Source organism: Notolepis coatsorum, assembly GCF_963971535.1.
Source record: "Notolepis coatsorum genome assembly, chromosome: 5".
NCBI classification, from domain to species: domain Eukaryota; kingdom Metazoa; phylum Chordata; class Actinopteri; order Aulopiformes; family Paralepididae; genus Notolepis; species Notolepis coatsorum.
This window is the reverse complement of record NC_140169.1, coordinates 162,673,051-162,692,314: the sequence shown is the minus strand read 5'-3', so window position 1 is coordinate 162,692,314 and position 19,264 is coordinate 162,673,051. Positions and strand designations below refer to the sequence as shown.

The window sequence follows — 19,264 nt, the reverse complement described above, 5'->3', positions numbered from 1 at the left end:
CATCCACACCTCATCCTTCCTTCCCTGGGAGTGTTCCCTCCTCAGCTCTCATCCACACCTCATCCTTCCTTCCTGGGAGTGTTCCCTCCTCAGCTCTCATCCACACCTCATCCTTCCTTCCCTGGGAGTGTTCCCTCCTCACCTCCCATCCTTCCTTCCCTGGGAGTGTTCCCTCCTCACCTCCCATCCTTCCTTCCCTGGGAGTGTTCCCTCCTCAGCTCTCATCCACACCTCATCCTTCCTTCCCTGGGAGTGTTCCCTCCTCAGCTCTCATCCACACCTCATCCTTCCTTCCCTGGGAGTGTTCCCTCCTCAGCTCTCATCCACACCTCATCCTTCCTTGCCTGGGAGTGTTCCCTCCTCAGCTCTCATCCACACCTCATCCTTCCTTCCCTGGGAGTGTTCCCTCCTCACCTCTCATCCACACCTCATCCTTCCTTCCCTGGGAGTGTTCCTCAGCTCTCATCCTCACATCATCCTTCCTTCCCTGGGAGTGTTCCTTCCTCACCTCTCATCCACACCTCATCCTTCCTTCCCTGGGAGTGTTCCCTCCTCACCTCTCATCCACACCTCATCCTTCCTTCCCTGGGAGTGTTCCTCAGCTCTCATCCACACCTCATCCTTCCTTCCCTGGGAGTGTTCCCTCCTCAGCTCTCATCCACACCTCATCCTTCCTTCCCTGGGAGACTCCTGTTTGTTTTTCACACCCTTAAAATAGCAGGTTGCTAATGGCATCCGACACAATGTACCGCAAACATGGATTTATGTTCCCTGTCGCTCATGTTTGCACTCTAACCCTTTCACTACCACACTACAGAAGGTTAACCCTTTACTATCACACTACAGATGGTTAGTGTGATAGTAAAGGGTTAACCTTCTGTAGTGTGGTAGTGAAAGGGTTAACCATTTGTTGTGTGGCAGTGAAAGGGTTAACCTTCTGTCTTGTCACAGTGAAAGGGTTAACCATTTGGTAGTGTGGCAGTGAAAGGGCTAAACCCCCCGTTACAGTAAAATGCCATTGTGCTTCCACTCAGTTGTAAGAATTTGTGTTTGATTTTGTGTTTTTCAGGCCTATTTTGCTGATGGCAATAAGGTAAGATATTACGCCCAGTTTCATTCTCAGCTCTAAATGAATAAATTAAATTAGTCTCATTATTATTTATTCTATTTATTTAACCTTTATTTAACCAGGCATGTCAATTAAGAACACATTTCTATTTACAATGACAAAAGGGCCTCTAGAATGGTAACAGGGAAAGGGGACCAAAGAAAAATTATAAAATAAAATTGAAAAGAGACCGATGATACATACATCACAGAGGTAAGGGAAATAATTAAAACACACATCAAATAAAATAAAATGACACACATGAAGCAGAACAGACAAATGAGACAGGAATAAATAATTTTTTATAAACTTTGGATTGCATTTTTGTTCCTTAAAAACATGTGTTCGTGTTCGAACGAAACCCTTAAAAATTATTATGTAAAACGATTCCTCTCTCTCTTCGTTGTACTATTGTTGTTGTTCCCATAGCAACAAGACCGGGAGCCTGTGTTCTCTGACGAGCTGGGCATCGCCGTGGAGACGCTGAAGGAAGGATTCACACTTCAGGGACTCTGGGAGGTCATGGGCTGAGCAACCGCTCTCTATGTACCGTGTGTAAACAAAAAACTGTATAGAACGGTGACATTTGTATTTATTTACAGGTTAGACAAAGGTAGCACATACAGAAGTAGCGTACTACTGTTTATGTTTAAAATATGTGTGTAGAGAATATTGAGTTATAAAATGAATGGATACATTGTGGAGTTATTGTGTAAAATAGCATTTGTACTTTATGTATTTTGAGCTGCTTTAGAAAAAGGATAATAAACATTTCTTTATTTTTTACAGTGTACCGATGTGTTACATAAAGATTATTCAGGATAATGTCAGATTCTCAGTAGTAGTATTTATTTAGTAGTATTTATTTATTTATTTAGTAGTATTTATTTAGTAGTTTTATTTATTTATTTGGTAGTAGTAGTAGTATTTATTTATTAGTTTTATTTATTTAGTAGTAGTAGTATTTCTTTAGTAGTTTAATTTATTTATTTGGTAGTAGTATTTATTTAGTAGTAGTATTTATTTGCTTCAACAACTGAAAATGATCTAGTGTTAATGAAAGAGGTTATTATGGGAGTAATAAGTACATACACAATAAGTACACAGGCCAATAGCTGGGGAATTAGCTTATCGTCTTCTCCAGAGAGAGACAAGAAGATAGATACCAGTTTCCTCTCTGTGCGTTCAGTAGAAAGCCATCTGGCTTCACATTAGCCTAGCTTAGCACAATGAATGGACGCGGACATGTACGGGTAGCCTTCGGGAGAGGTGTTAGTTGGACAATCCTTAGGCTACCCGTACATGTCCGCTTCCATTCATTGTGCTAAGCTAGGCTAACGTGCAGCCAGATGGCTTTCTACTGAACGCACCAGAGAGAAAACTGGTATCTTATCTTCTTGTCTCTCTCTGGATAAGACGGTAAGCTAATTTCCCAAAATGTTGGCGTGTTCCTTTAAATACCTTGTATCTACGTATAACTCACTGGTGATGACGTCGGGGGCAACTTGAGTCATTTGTTCTGTGAACAATAATCTCAGGCTAAAAACAAAACTCTGCGAGGACCTGAAGCATTCTACAAATGTAGGAGGACCGTCAGCAGCTGTTCTCTGACCCCAGAGGTCACCCGCCCCCGGCCCCCCCCCCCCACCCTCCTCCGAAGATATACTCACATTTAAATATAAAACACGCATGAATCAGATGAATGATTCTACTGTTCTGCATTTAGCACCGTGGGTTATTCCCATCAATGACCATGACTCGGTTCACACGTGTTCACATGTCATTCGAATACGCAGACCCCTGGAGTAAAGGACAGGGATGAACTCAGACGTCTCTTATTGATAGGTGTATCTATCATCAGATTGTGCTATTTACTCGCGTGTTTGATTCGCATCTCATCTGAACATATCCCATAACCAAAACCAGACGGGACAAATATTAAGTGAAATTAAATTGCCCCTATTTCAGTGTGGTATGTTATTATTATTATTATGACCAAACCACCGGGGTGACAAGGACCCACAGTTGTTTTGACTCCCGACAGCTGTGTGATGAAAGCAGCTTTCCTATTTGGCCAACCTGAATTCCTCCTGGATGGGGCGGTGGGCTATATTTAGAGGGGGGGGGCAGGGTTATATTGAAGGGGGCTTTAAACCTGGCAGCCTATAGTTCTCTTCAGCTAGACAGGACAGAGTGTGCCGAGAGCTGCCTCTCTCCCCCAGCCCGTCGACTACTTTCAACATGGATCCCCAGAGCTTGAGGGAAGACCTGCGCCTCTTCCAGAGCACGTTGCTCCAGGACGGCCTGAAGGAGCTTCTGAACGAGAACAAGCTCATCGACTGCGTGCTGAAGGTGGGAGACCGGAGCTTCCCCTGCCACCGGCTCATCCTGGCGGCGTGCAGTCCTTACTTCCGCGAGCTCTACTTCTCGGAAGACGGCAAGCAGACGGACAACAACAACAAGGAGGTGACCCTGGACGACCTGGACCCGAGCGTCATGGAGATGATCGTGAACTACATGTACTCGGCGGAGATCGACATCCGCAACGACAACGTGCGGGACATCTTGGCCGCGGCCGGCCGCTTCCAGATCCCCTCGGTGTTCACCGTGTGCGTGAACTACCTCCAGAAGGAACTGTCGCAGGCCAACTGCCTGGCCGTCTTCCGGCTGGGCCTGGTGCTCAACTGCCCCCGGCTGGCGGTGTCCGCCCGGGACTACGTCGCCAACCGCTTCGAGGCCACGCTCGAGGACGCGGACTTCCTGGAGCTCGCCTCTCACGAACTCTTCGCCATCCTCGGAGCGGATTGCTTGAACGTGGAGAAAGAGGAGGTGGTGTTCGAGTCCCTGATGAAGTGGGTGAGGAAAGACAAGGAGAACCGCGCCAAGACCCTGAACGAGGCCTTCGACTGCATCCGCTTCCGTCTGATGGCGGAGAAGTACTTCAAGGAGAAGGTGGAGAGGGACGACATCGTCAAGTCCGACCCCGAGCTCCTCAAGAAGATCAAAGTCATCAAGGAGGCCTTCGCGGGGAAACTCCCCGAGGCGAAGGAGGGACGGGACGACGGTGAGGAAGAGGAAGAGGAGGACGTTGGCGGCAAGTTGCCCGGCTACCTGAACGACGTCCGCCGGCAGGGCATGTACGCCAAGGACTTTGTGCTGATGATCAACGACAGGGCCGCGGTGGCCTACGACGGCGTCGAGAACGAGTGCTTCCTCGCCGCGACGGCCGAGCAGGTTCCCCGCAACCACGTCAGTCTGACATCGAAGAAGAATGTCCTCTACATCCTGGGAGGATTGTTCGTCGACGAAGAGGACAAGGACGCCCCGCTACAGTGCTACTTCTACCAGGTAGAAAGATGCGTTACTTCTAGCAGGTAGAAAGATGCGTTACTTCTAGCAGGTAGAAAGATGCGTTACTTCTAGCAGGTAGAAAGATGTGTTACTTCTTCCAGGTAGAAAGATGTGTCGTCCCTGTCGTGTTTACATTTCAATTCATATAAGTCAAGTCAAGTGTTCCTTTATTAATTCCCTTGGGGAAATCCAAGTTGATTGATTGATTGAAAATTGTATTAACAGATTGCAGAATGGGTACAATACAGTACGGCTCAATACACACAATTGTTAAGGGGATGCAGACCAGAGAGACTTTCGTTTTGTTTACATCAGGGTCCCCCATTTTCAATTAATCATAAAGTAGTAATGATAATAGTGATAACAGTAGTAGTAGTAGTAGTAGTAGTAGTAGTAGTAGTAGTAGTAGTAGTAGTAGTAGTAGTAGTAGTAGTAGTAGTAGTAGTGAACAGTAGTGACTTGTGACAGGATTCAATGAGTGATCAGTAGTAATAGTGATGATGGTATACTATACATGATCCAAACCGTAGTAACACAATGCACCAGAATCTATGCAGCGTTTATTAATAGTCAGATAGTCATAATAGTATTTATTATTAAGAGTCAGACAGTCCTAACAGTGTTTAGTGATAAGTCTATGACTGAACGTGCCCCTCATCCTGGCTAGCTCCTCATAGAGGGGGATAAGTCTATGACTGAACGTGCCCCTCATCCTGGCTAGCTCCTCATAGAGGGGGATAAGTCTATGACTGAACGTGCCCCTCATCCTGGCTAGCTCCTCGTAGAGGGGGGTGGGAGGGGTTTTCCAGTCCATATATATAATAGTTGTGTGCTGTAACGGCATGTGTCTCTCTTGCAGTTGGACAACCTCGCTGGTGACTGGAAGGCTCTACCACCCATGCCCTCGCCCAGATGTCTGTTCGCTATGGGGGAGTTTGACAATCTCCTCTTCGCGGTAGCAGGGAAAGATCTGCAGTCGAACGAGTCTCACGATTCTGTCATGTGCTACGATGTGGAGTGAGTATATCCATACCTTTTTGGAGGAGTTGACTAGCAAAATAAGTACTGGTGTTTTAACAGAGAATAGTCAAAAGACTCCAGCCACCCAAACAACTGCCTCTTTGCACTGCTGCGGTCAGGCAAGTGCTACCGGAGTCTCATGGCCGGTACAGAGAGACTCAAAAGGAGCTTCTATCCCCAGGCAAGCGCTACCGGAGTCTCATGGCCGGTACAGAGACTCAGAAGGAGCTTCTATCCCCAGGCCATCAGGATGCTCAATGACTCTATGCAACACTAACCCATCCATTCTACATTCATTACAACATCCACATGCACACACTCACTTTAAACACTCACCTTTAGACACTTTAAATACTTTTTAACACTACACCATATTGTATCTATTTACTACAAAAATATTTGCACTTTAGTTTAGTATATTGTGGATGTCCGATATTATCGGCCTACCGATATTATCGGCTGATATTGGCATTAAAATGTGATATCGGAAAATATCGGTATCGGGTTTTTTTCTATTTACATTTCTATCACCTTTATTTAACCAGGCAAGCAAGTAAGAACAAATTCAGATTTTATTTATTGTCAAAAGTATGCATAATGTTGTGTTAATTCCACAACAAGATATGTAATGTTAATTACCTGAAATTATTCCGTTTTGGGGGGGGGGAACCCTGCATATATCTGTATTGGTTGATATCGGTAATTAAGCGTTGGACAATATCGGTATATCGGTATCAATAAAAAAGCCAATATCGAGCATCCCTAATATTTTGTATAGTGTTTGGCCTTTATTCTTTTAATTTTTTTTTACTGTATGAACCACAATGTCAGGGGGCTCATACAGAACCAAGCATTTCACTGTAATGTACCTTAGTATATATGTGACCTTGTAAAAAAAACTTGAAAAACCTATTTTCAACCTCTTCTGCCCCGTCAGCAAAATGAAGTGGAGCGAAACGAAGAAAGTGCCCCTGAAGCTCCACGGTCACGGCGTGGTCTCTGAGAACGGGCTGGTGTACAGCATCGGAGGGAAGATGGATGACAAGTAAGACTTCCCACCTGGACACGTAGAAAAACAAAGTCAAATATGTATGACTTAAAAGTGCTGCGAGTGACATTTTCTTTATTAAAATAAGTAGTCTACATTTGTTAAGATAATAGCTCTACATCTGTCTCTGACAGCCATCGCTGATATAGAGTGTCTGGTCAGTAACATGGGTCTCCCAGTCCCTCCGCTCTGCAGTAAACAGCCATCACTGATATAGAGTGTCTGGTCAGTAACATGGGTCTCCCAGTCCCTCCACTCTGCAGTAAACAGTCATCACTAATATATAGTGTCTGGTCAGTAACATGGGTCTCCCAGTCCCTCCACTCTGCAGTAAACAGCCATCACTGATATAGAGTGTCTGGTCAGTAACATGGGTCTCCCAGTCCCTCCGCTCTGCAGTAAACAGTCATCACTAATATATAGTGTCTGGTCAGTAACATGGGTCTCCCAGTCCCTCCACTCTGCAGTAAATAGCCATCACTGATATAGTGTCTGGTCAGTAACATGGGTCTCCCAGTCCCTCCGCTCTGCAGTAAACAGCCATCACTGATATAGAGTGTCTGGTCAGTAACATGGGTCTCCCAGTCCCTCCACTCTGCAGTAAACAGTCATCACTGATATAGTGTCTGGTCAGTAACATGGGTCTCCCAGTCCCTCCGCTCTGCAGTAAACAGTCATCACTAATATAGAGTGTCTGGTCAGTAACATGGGTCTCCCAGTCCCTCCGCTCTGCAGTAAACACTAAATACATTTTCTGGTATCCTGTTCCCACTTTATCCAATCAGGAGAGAGAACTAACTAGACTAGAAAGAATAACAAATAATGTGCTTGAAACAGGTAAAATAATCTGTCAGCTAATTTGGCTAGGCAAGGTTTCTTGAAATAAGTAAAAGAATACAGGAGACCAGAAAATATATTTTGTGTTTACTGCAGAGTGGAGGGACTGGAAGACTGGGAGATATTCAACACGTATTTCACATACTTTAACAAAATAAATACGGCACCTTTTAAATATCATCAATGAAAATTAGGGATGTCCAATATTATCGGCCGATATTGGCATTAAAATGTACTGATGGAAATTATCGGTATTGGTTTAAAAAAAAAGAAATAAACTATATATTTTTTACATTTATTTACCCAGGCAAGCAAGTAAGAACAAATTCTTATTTTATTTATTGTCAAAAGTATGCATAATGTTGTGTTAATTCCATGACAAGAGATATGTAATGTTAATTACCTGAAATTATTCAGTTTTTTCGGTGTCGGTTGATGTCGTTATCGTTAAATTAAGAGTTGGACAATATCGGTATATCGGATATCGGTAAAAAAGCGAACATCGAACATCCCTAATGAAAATCCTTGTTTCCGGAGACTTCCGGTATGAGAGCAGACGGGTAACACACGTGCGGTGGAGCTCCTGGTCAAATGAGCGAAAAAACGGATAAATAGAGACCCGAAAAGTGATTACAAATAAAAGATGCACACGAGAAGTAAGGAAGAGACAACGATTGTGAAGGAAAGAGAAATGGAGAACACACGAGAAGAGGAGAATTTGAAGAAACAGAGCCCCCGAAGCGAAGCCGAGAAGGGACAGGCGGAAGAAGGGGGAGGTCCCACTGAGGCAGACACGGGAATGCCAGGATGGGCCGTGGTCATGCAGGCCGGGATATTGGAGACCATAACAGCGACGATAAAACTGAACACGGACACGATAAGGAACGATATTGGGAAGTTACGGGAGGAATTGAGGAAGGAACAGGAGGACTTCAGAGGTGAAATGAATACAGAACTCAAATGGGTGGATGAGAAGATGGCGGAACAGGACAGAAACGTAACAGAGTTACAGACTAGAACGGCGCAAACGGAGGAATGGAACACAGAGATACACGAGGTGTTAACGTGTGCGATTCAAAAACAAGAACAGATGGAGACAAAGATATCGGACATGGAGGGGAGGTCATGGAGAAATAACATCAGAATATGGGGATTGAAAGAAGGAGTCGAAGGGGAATCGGTGATCCAATATGTGGAAAAGCTTATCAAGGAACAACTGGAGGAGACGGGACTGGAAAAAATGGAGATACAGAGGGCCCACAGGGCGTTGGCTCCAAGACCGAAACCGGACAGACCTCCGAGGGCGGTGATTATTAACTTTCTGAGATTTGAGATTAAGGAATTGATACTCAGAACCGCGTGGACCAAGAAGATAGAAATCGAGGGGAAAAGACTGTCGTTTGATCACGATTACTCGACAGCGGTAGCAATAACACGCAGGTCCTACGCGGGACTGAAGAGAATTCTGAAAGAAAACGGAATAAAATTCCAATCTCCCATGACCTCGCTAAGGATTCACTGGAAGGAAGGGACGGTGACGTACGCGACGGCGCGGGAGGCGGCGGAGGAGATGAGGCGACGGGGGATGCAGATGGCGGAGGACGGAGAAGGAAGGGGACAGGAGGGCCAGACGCTGAGCCTGCAGCAGAGATTGGAGAAAGCACGCAGATGGACCAGAGTAGGAGATTGAAACCCGGGAGAGGAGGGAGGAGAGAGGAGAAGGCCGAGGTGAGACGTGACAGACCGAAGGCGGAGACGGACGAGGAGGCCAGAGACGGAGAAGGAGGAGAGAGGAGGCGGGAGGAGACGAACGGATGAGTACACGCACAAGAGATTGAAAAAACTATCCAAATAGAGACAAAATATAGAAACTGAAATAACATATACATAAACACACATTCCCAGGTAGAGGCAGGATATAGGAACGAACATAACGTATACATGGACACATAATACACATGCTGATGGAGGAAATAAATGGAAATATAATTCGGTATGATAGACGGAACACAGAACATATTGAAACAAATACATAGACACACGCTGCAAGTAACACAGTTGGAAGGGATTAAGGGGATAAATGGACATCACATAGAAAATAGAGGGGAGGAAAAGAAAGTAAGAAGGGGTACACAGAAGACACCACACGGGTTTGGGAGGAAGGAGGGACATTGGAACATATGAGCCACATTGAGAGGGACCTAGGAAATGGGGGTCTTTGATCAGAATGAAGGACAGAGCGCTTTTGACCAGGAGCTCGACAGCAATAAAAACAGTAAGAAGGCTGGACAAATATGACGAGCGGTTGGGGGTAAAGGTTTCAAATCCCCAAGCCGTCAGGAGGAGGCCTCTCACTAGGAGAGCAATTACTCCTCACCCACCAGCAGGGGACAGGGGGGACACAGGGACCCCCCGAACGCCTTGGGATCACTTTATGTAAAGTTTATGTTTTTTATTTATGTTAATCATTATATGTATTCGGTGAAGAGAGCGGAGGCTACAACCGGAGGGGGGAATGAATGTGACATGGGGGGGACTGACAGACGAAAGAAGAAGAAAGATGACAATGGTTAAAGGTATAAAAATGATGTCGTTAAACGTTAATGGAATGAATAATACGATAAAGAGGGGCAAAGTGATGTTGAAGTGAGAAGTGATTTTTCTGCAGGAGACACATTTGGTAGCACAGGATCATGAGAAACTGAAGAGATTTGGATATGAAAATGCATACTATAGTTCGTTTAAACGGAACCTGAGGAGAGGAGTAATCACGTTAATCAAAAACAGTCAAATTTTAATTGATCAAGGAAGTAAGAGACAAGGAGGGAAGGTTTGTTCTGGTGAAGGGAAAAATGGAGGGTCAAATGATTACGTTAGTGAATGTTTATGCACCCCCAGAGAGTGAGAGGGATTTAAGTGAGACCATTTTTGATATGATAGTGATGGAACTAGAAGGGATATTGATATGCGCGGGAGATTATAATGTAGTACTGAATCACGACCTAGACACCACGAGTACTAGAAAAGGACGGGCACCAATCAGTAGATATATGAATATTCAGATGACGGAAATGGGAATTACAGATGTTTGGAGGGGGATGCACGCCATGGACAGGGAATACACACATTACTCACACCCGCACGTGACATATGCGAGAATAGACTACTTTTTGATGACGACGGGGGACAGTTACAGGGTACGGGAGAGCAGAATAGGAGTAGCGGACATATCGGATCACAGTGCCATAATCTGACAGTAGATCTAGAAGGGAGACGGAGGAACACGATCTGGAGACTAAATGTAGGAATATTAAATAACAAGGGGGTGGCGAGTCAGATCAAGGAGGAGATAGCCAGGTATAAGGAAGAAAATGACAACGGGGCGGTAGACCCGAACATTCTATGGGACACACTGAAGGTGGTGATAAGGGGGAAATTGATAGAGAAGACAGCAATGCTGAAGAAGGCCAGAACGGAGACATATCACAATCTGATAGGGAAGCTGAAGAAGCTAGAGGGGAGACACCAGATATCAAAAGAACAGGAAACGCTCGGAGAAATCAAAGAAGTAAAGGCCAGGATAAATAGGGAATTATTGACGGAAATAGAAAAGAAAGCGAGGTTCATGAAACAAACGTACTATGAAGGGGACCAAAAGCGACCAGACTGTTGGCTAGGAGAATTAGGACGCAACAGAAGTTGAACACGATACACACAATAAGGGATACAAAGACTAATGAAATATTGAGGGACCCAGCTGAAATAGAGAGGACATTTAGAGAATACTATGAGAAACTATACACACAGCCAAAAGCAGCGGGAGAAGAGGAAATAGAAGCATATCTGGAGAAGCTAGAGTTACCATCGATAGGGAAAGAACAGAATGAAGAATTAAATAAAATAATTACGGAACGAGAACTGGAAGAGGCAATTAGTAGAGCTAAAAACAACAAATCTCCGGGGAGCGACGGATTCCCATCGGAATTCTACAAGACATTTAGAACAGAATTAGCACCATGTTAGGGGCGGCGTTCAGACACACGATGGAAGAGGGCAAAATGCCCCCCTCGTGGAAGGAAGCCATAATCACCACGATACCGAAGGAAGGGAAGGATAGAGAATTATGTAGTAGTTTCAGACCCGTGTCCATACTCAACGTGGATTACAAGATGTATACATCGATAATATCAAAGAGATTTGAGACGTTTATGCCAGACATTATAGATGAAGATCAAACTGGATTTATTAAAGGGAGACAGACACAGGACAACGTGAGAAAGACATTACACATAGTAGAGGAGATACAAAAACAAGGTGGTAGCGCGGTACTGATTAGCCTGGATGCAGAAAAAGCATTCGACAGTGTGAGCTGGACATTTTTATACAGAACATTGATGAGGTTCGGACTGAATGGGAGGGCAATGAAGATGATCAAGGCACTATATCAAGAACCGACAGCGAGGGTTAAGGTGAATGGCAGCCTGACTGATAGAATCAGATTAGAGAGGGCTACCAGACAGGGATGTTGTCTCTCACCAACGCTCTTCGCCGTTTTCATAGAACCACTGGCACAACTGATCAGACAGACCGAGGACATCAAGGGAGTAAGGATAAAGGAAATGTACAGTTTCTATGCCAAATGTATATACACTCCTTTTCTGGACACTTTTGTATCACAAACAGTACTGTATTTGCAAATCTGATATGTCATAAATGTATAGATGTAGCAGTACTGTCTATCTGTATGTCATGTATGTCATATATGTTATGATGAATTGAAAATGGGGGACCCTGATGTAAACAAGTCGAAAGTCTTTCTCTGGTCTGCATCCCCTTAACAATTGTATGTATTGAGCTGTACTGTACTGTACCCATTCTGCAATCTGTTAATAAACTTTTCAATCAATCAATCAATCAGCGGAATATAAACTAGGCCTATTTGCGGATGACGTGATAGTATACATGAGACAACCAGACAAGAGCTTCCCGGCACTGATGGATCTACTGAAGGAATATGGCCACTACTCAGGATACAAACTAAACGTGACAAAGACACAGACCTTAGCATGGAACTATACCCCAACGACGGAAATTAGGGAACAGTACGGGATAAGATGGGACATGGACAAGATTAAATACTTAGGGGTGAACATCACGAGAGGGGTGGGGAAACTGTTTGAGGCGAACTATACACAGATAAATCAGAACATCAAGAGAGACTTAGAGAGATGGACAGTAATGCCCTTGGACTTCAATTCAAGAATAGAGGTCATTAAAATGAACATACTATCAAGGTTACTGTACCTGTTCCAGTCACTACCGATACAAATACCACAGAATCAATTCAGGGAGTGGGACAGACTGATATCGAGGTTCATATGGGCGGGGAGAAGACCACGGGTCAGATATAAAACACTACAACTACCAAAGGAAGAGGGAGGGATGGCAGTACCCAGCCTACAAGATTACTATTATGCAGCACAACTGAGAGCAGTGACATGCTGGTGTAACGACAAGTATGAGGCAAGATGGAAAGACATTGAAAAAGAAGGGGAGGGATACAAGGTACAAGCTCTGGTGGGAGATAGGGAACTATTCAAAGAGAAAGAGGGACTGTTAGATCCAATCACCAAATGCACCTTGACCATATGGAACAGAGTAGTAAAAACACACAAATTGGAGAAGCAGGTTCTGAGATGGATAGCACATGACAAGAGATTCAAACCAGGGAGGTTGGACCATGGATTCAGAAGATGGGAGAGGGGGGGGGCAACAGCGATATGCAAATTGATAGAGAAGGGGGAAATGCAAACATTACAAAAATTAAAGGAGAAATTTGGACTAGAAAACAGGGATCACTTCAGATATCTACAGATTAGAGATTACTATAATAAAGAAATAAGAGGGGACAAGGACGAAGAACAGAATGGAATAATTAGGATGATAGTAAGGGCATACGAAGGAGGGAAAGGAAGGGTAATATCAGCACTGTACCGGGCTATAATGACCAGCAAGGGACACACGACCGATTACATAAGGGAGAAATGGGAGAGAGAACTAGAGATAGGAATAACAGGGAAGGAATGGGGTAACATATGCGAGGTGCAACATTCAACAACAGGATCGAGGATATGGAAAGAGTTTGGATGGAAAAACATAATCAGATTCTTTATAACCCCAGAGCTGAAGGGAAAATATGCACCAACACAAAGAGCATGCTGGAGGATGTGTGGGAAGGAGGGGGCAAATCACACGCACATATTCTGGGGATGTCGGAAGCTGAAGGGGTATTGGGAGGAGATAGGGGAGGCAATGAACAGAATATTAGGATACGGGTTACCACAAACGGGACTGGTGCTTTACTTAGGAGACCTGACACACGAGGGAATACAAGGGGGGGACAAATATTTAATAAAGATAATGTTGATAGCGGCCAGAAAAGCAATAACAAGACTGTGGTACAAAGAAGACCCACCGACAATAGCACAATGGGTAGTAATAGTAGGGGAGATACAGGATATGGAGAGGATAACACACATGCTGAGGTTACAGGAAGAGAAATTTGGAGAAAGATGGGGAAAGTGGGAGGATTACAAGGGGAACGAAAACTACATCACAGAGGAAGAACCAAATGCAACACAAGAGGGCGAAGGGTAAAGGAGGAAAGAGGTTCAAGGAGGGTCTCTGAACCCATGTCACAAAATGCTGCTTTAGTTAGCTTTTTTATTTAAATTTTTGTTTAGGGTATGACAACTGTTTTGTTTTTCCATTTTATTATTTATGTTTGTGGAATTTCTGCTCAAGTCAGTATTTTTTATTTTGTTTTTGAGTATTAAATGTTTTCTTTATTGTTTATGTCTGTTTAATAGTGTTGTTGATGTTATTGTATATGTTGTGTTGTATGTCTATAAATGTTTAATACAAATTTAAGTTTAAAAAAAAAAAAATCCTTGTTTCCTAGAATACTTTTCAGGTCAATCTGAAATCCTCCCTTCTTGTCTCACCGTTTACAGTAAAACGGTCAATAAGATGTTCGCTTACAACCACAAGAGGTCCGAGTGGAAGGAGGTGGCGTCGATGAAGACGCCCAGGTCCATGTTCGGGGTGGTCCTCCACAAGGGGAAGATCGTGGTGGCGGGGGGCGTGAACGAGGACGGGCTCACAGCAGAGTGTGAAGCCTATGACTTTGGAACCAACAAGTATGTTGTTATGCATGTTATCTATAATTATCACCACTGGCAGCGTGTAATGTATTTATGTTCATTGTTCCAGGCACTTGAAGTATATATATATGTCTGAATATACCTGCATATAATCCTTCTATATACCTACTTATACACCTGCATATAATATAACCCATGCAACTCTGCATGTACAATAATGCTGTATATAGCGTATATATATCCACATCGGTCTGTACATACCTGCATATAATCCTTTTTACATATCTGTAGATACTATATCTGTACATATCCCTCACCTACTCTTACTAGTTACGCTGCTGGCCAGTACGACTTACTACCATAGTGTCTTTATACCTGTATCACTGGACATATTAATACTACAACTCTGTACATACATCTGATTAGCACTATTACTCAGTAGTACTAATTTCATATATTTTATACCCAGTTTAATCACCTAATGTACATTGTATATTACTGTTGCACTTTACGGTTACATTTGCACTCTGGCTAGATGCTAAACTTCTCTAATTGCCTCGTTTCAGGTGGTCACCTTTCGCAGAGTTTCCGCAGGAGAGGAGTTCAGTGAACCTGGTCAGTTCTGGGGGGCTGCTGTACGCCGTGGGGGGCTTCGCCATGGTGGAGGGGGACAACGCGGAGTGTGTGCCCAGCGAAGTCGCCGACATTTGGGAGTACGTGTTCATTTTTAATAATCACGCTTTTTAAAAAAATATTTAGAATACAAATGTTTCCTTATAATTACAATTGAATAATTATTATACATTATATTAGAGGTGGGCATAGATTAATTTTTTTAATCTAGATTAATCTATCTGCAATCCTGGATTTAATCTAGATTAACCTAGATTAAAATGGCTAAAACAATTTAAAAAAAACCTGCCGAAGGCATTCAAAATATGTGTGTTCTACCCAAATAATGACCAGAAGTAAGTCCTTACTTTTTCTTTCCTCCTTATGTTTCTCAGGCCAGGTGGCCCATTACACCATGAGCCCATCTCCCGTTTCCAAAATGCATTACAGACTGTTTGAAAAAGCTGTTTTGCTATGATAATTGGTAATGAAATATCAAAATAATGTTCAATAAGATGTACTTGTGTTTAATAAGTTGTTTTATTCAGAAGTTAACACAAATAAATAATATTACCAGTACAGTATCTAGCGCACACTCTCAGGAGCAAAACAGAAAGAAGCATTTCAAACTTGAACTATGTGACATGGCTTGACTCAATCAGTCCAATCTCTATTTCTCCTTCTTCCACCAGTCACTCAGGCAGACCAGCTTGTTTTATGTAGCGATGTCTACTTATAGTGCCTATAATATTTTTCCCGTTGGGTGCCAATGCAAATCAACTGCTCCAGTGGAGATGCTCAGTGGCCAATGGTGTCAACTGTGGTTGTACTGGGCAGCTCCCAGGTGTGAATGGAACTGTGTGAATGTGAAGCAGGGCGTTCCTGAAAAAGAGCATCTGTGCTCAGCGAACCTACCCTGGGTAAATAAAGGTAAAAAAAAAAAAAAAATGTAAAAAAAAATGTAATTTTTTTTTCTTTTTAGATTAATGCGTTAATTATATTATCGCGCGATAATAGTATCGCGTTAACGCAGCACGTTAACGCCGTTAACGGCCCAGCTCTACATTATATACATTTATATTTCATGTGTTAAAGGTGCTATAGATAACATTCAGCCACTAGGTGTCGCATTGGAGCACCAGCGTGTCGTTTATCCAATCGGGTGCATTCCACGTGGGGGGGGGGGGTGGGAAGTAGGGAGGGGATATAAACGCACGTAACATGTAAACAACGACATTATTTTGGACCCTTGTGTGGTCGCCTCCGCCGTCGGTGTGTGAATGTGAGGAATACGTTGTAAAGTGCTTTGGATAAAAGCCGTTATATAAATGCAGTCCATTGGTATAAATTAAGTCATTTGTTTTAATTTGTGATTTTGACCGACGGAAGCACTCTCTTCTTATGGGTTAGTGGTTGAACTATGGGTGAACTATGTGTGCATTAACCAGTGGTGGAAGACGTACACAGTTCCTTTACTTGAGTAAAAGTAGAAATACCCAGATAAATGAGTACTCTTGTAAAAGTTCTCCATTGAAATTCTACTTAAGTGCATTCAATAGCCAAAAACATCTCTACTTTTACTTAAGTATCTAAAGTAAAAGTATGCATTCTACATAACGTTCGTGTATTCCAGTGCTTGGGAGCGTTCAACCCTCCATCTAAAGGTTATGTTAAAGTGGTATGTGGTCCAGTTATGCTGCTGTGATTATGTCTGTTGTGAAAGTATATAATCTTCATACATTTTTGCCATGTTTTCGAGGCAAGATATTTTTCTTCAAAGTAACTAGTAACTAATGGGTTCAGATAAATGTAGTGGAGTAAAACATACAATATATATATTTTTTTAAATGTAGTGGAGTAAAAGTATGAAGTTCCCTAAAATGTAAATACTCACATAAAGTACAAGTAGCACTTGTACTTTAAGTACAGTACTTGAGTAAAAAATACTTAGTTACTTTTCACCACTGGCATTAACACATGTCCTCTGTCCCAACAGGTACGAAGAGGACAAGAAGCAGTGGACGGGCATGATCAAGGAGATGCGTTACGCGGCCGGGGCCAGCTGTGTGTCCATCCGCCTGAACGCAGCCAAGATGGCCAGATTATAACAACAATACAGATGTTCAAGTTCAAGTTGTGTACAAGAATATATTTTTGTTTTTATTCAGAGTTGTGCTTCACTAGGATTGTTCAGTATTTTTAAAATACCACAAATAATGCCCTAATTGTCTGCATTGTTGTTGTTTTTTCTAATAAAACGTATTTCAAGTTTGTCCCGTTTATCGTCAGTTGCAAAACATTTAGTCATTTAGCTGAACGCTTTTATCCAAAGTGACTTACATGTTCTGTACAACAAGTCAGCAGGAAGGGTACAACTCTGGCAGCTAAGGGTCAGTAACATTGTTTGTCAAACAGTGTTGAACTTGAGTGCTATAGTCGTGAGTGCATAGTAGTATAGAGACGACATTATTAGCATCATCATCATCGGGTGGCATCTTCGTTCCGAAGGTTGCCTGTCACTCTCCAACCCATTCTGTCCCCACTTCTCTCCAACTCCATGACTCCGCCTCTCACTCCGCTCCAATCACAGACGTCGTCTACCCAGCCTCTTCTTGGTCTTCCACTTCCTCTCTCTCTCCATCCACCTTCCCCATCACCACCTTCTTGAACATCTCCCTGCTGGATCCTCTCAGCACGTGGCCGCACAACTCCATCTTTCTTTTTTTCAACCTCTCCAGTAGGGGTGTAAAGGTACACGTATCCGTACCGAACCGAACGGCTGTGTAGTGTACCGAAAGAATATAACGGTATGTTAACCACTAACGACCGCCCACCGGGGGCTGTTTTTTTCACAATCTTTTTTTTTTTATCCACTTTTTCTCCCATTTTCTATATTTTCTCCCATCCCAATTTCGTATCATCCAATTCAACCCTCCCCTGTCACAAACGCTGTTTCTTGCCTCCCACAAGCCGGCTGCAATGTGGACTAAGTCATACATAGCACAAGTCCCCTCCGGTACTTGAGGTAACAGCAGTCGCATCTTTTCACCTGCGCAGCTCGATCTCTCAGTGGCGAGGAGTAACGCGTGGGAGGCTCACGCTGCCCCCGACACTTCCTGATTCTACTGCGCAGGCGCACCAACCGACCTGTAGGAGTCGCTGTCCACAACGCCCGATCCCCACCCATCAGTTTCCCACCCCCTAATACGGCCAATGTGTATTAGTACTGTACGGACGACCAGCTAAACTGAAAGCAAATGTGGAGCGCTGGGCTCGAACAGGCAAGCCCAGCGTCTCCAGATTTCGTGGTGAGCGCCTTGCCCACTACGCCACGTAGCCGCCCCCTGTTTTTTTCACAATCTAATATAATAATTATTATTATTATTTTTTTACAATCGATTATTAATTTCAATATAGAATTCGTTGACAGTTGAAGTACAATTCGTAACTGCACGCTACATCACCCCTGAGTGGAACATGGAAAGCCAAACTTTCCCCCACTGTACCGAAAACCCGTACCGAACCGTGGTTTTTGTGTACCGTTACACCCCTACTCTCCAGCAGCTGTCCTCCTTGCAATACCCGCTCTTCTCAGTACCTCCTCGTTCTTGATCTTATCTCCTTCCATGTTATCTTCAGCATCTTCCTCAGCGTCCACATTCCAAAAGAGTCTTATCATCCTCTTTGCCTCTTCATTCAGCGTCCATGCCTCTGCTCTGTATGAAAAGACTGACATAACATACGTTTCCAAAATCGTTTTCCAACTTATGTTTCGTCTCAATTATTTATTATGGTTCCAGAACAAGCTCTTTGCAATTCCGGTTATTCTCTTGATGTCCATGTTAGCTCTTCCACCTTCACTGATCCAGCTTCCAAGGTACATGTACTCTTTCACTTCAAGTTTTTCTCCATCCACCTGTATTTTACGAACAGTTCCTGGTGTTTTTTCAATGATCATTACTTTTGTTTTCTTTGTGTTTAGCGACATTCCATAGTTTTTACATTCGGCATTCAGCTTATTTATCATGTCCTGTAGATCTTCTTGACAGTTACAGACTATAGCGGTGTCATCAGCACATCGTGATGTTCTCTTTGCCAAGTTTTACTCCTTTCCCTCCTCAGACT

General features: G+C 43.5%; 2 protein-coding genes across 2 annotated transcripts in view; both read left to right on the top strand.

Annotated features, from left to right (window-relative positions):
• bbs5 (Bardet-Biedl syndrome 5) overlaps window positions 1-1,863 on the top strand; it is a 94,418-nt gene extending 92,555 nt beyond the window's left edge. The window contains exons 11-12 of the mRNA XM_084314838.1: window positions 1,070-1,093; window positions 1,538-1,863. Coding sequence (XP_084170964.1) covers window positions 1,070-1,093; window positions 1,538-1,639 — 126 coding nt within the window. The 3' untranslated portion in view covers window positions 1,640-1,863. The remainder of the gene's footprint in view (window positions 1-1,069; window positions 1,094-1,537) is intronic.
• A 1,486-nt stretch (window positions 1,864-3,349) lies between these two features.
• Window positions 3,350-17,368, top strand: klhl41a (kelch-like family member 41a; the record flags this gene model as incomplete). Its single annotated transcript, XM_084313905.1, has 6 exons — window positions 3,350-4,456; window positions 5,319-5,476; window positions 6,417-6,524; window positions 14,378-14,563; window positions 15,094-15,240; window positions 17,136-17,368. 6 exons carry the CDS (start codon window positions 3,350-3,352, stop codon window positions 17,245-17,247), a joined length of 1,818 nt encoding a protein of 605 aa, XP_084170031.1. The 3' UTR covers window positions 17,248-17,368.
• Window positions 17,369-19,264: the final 1,896 nt, after the last annotated feature.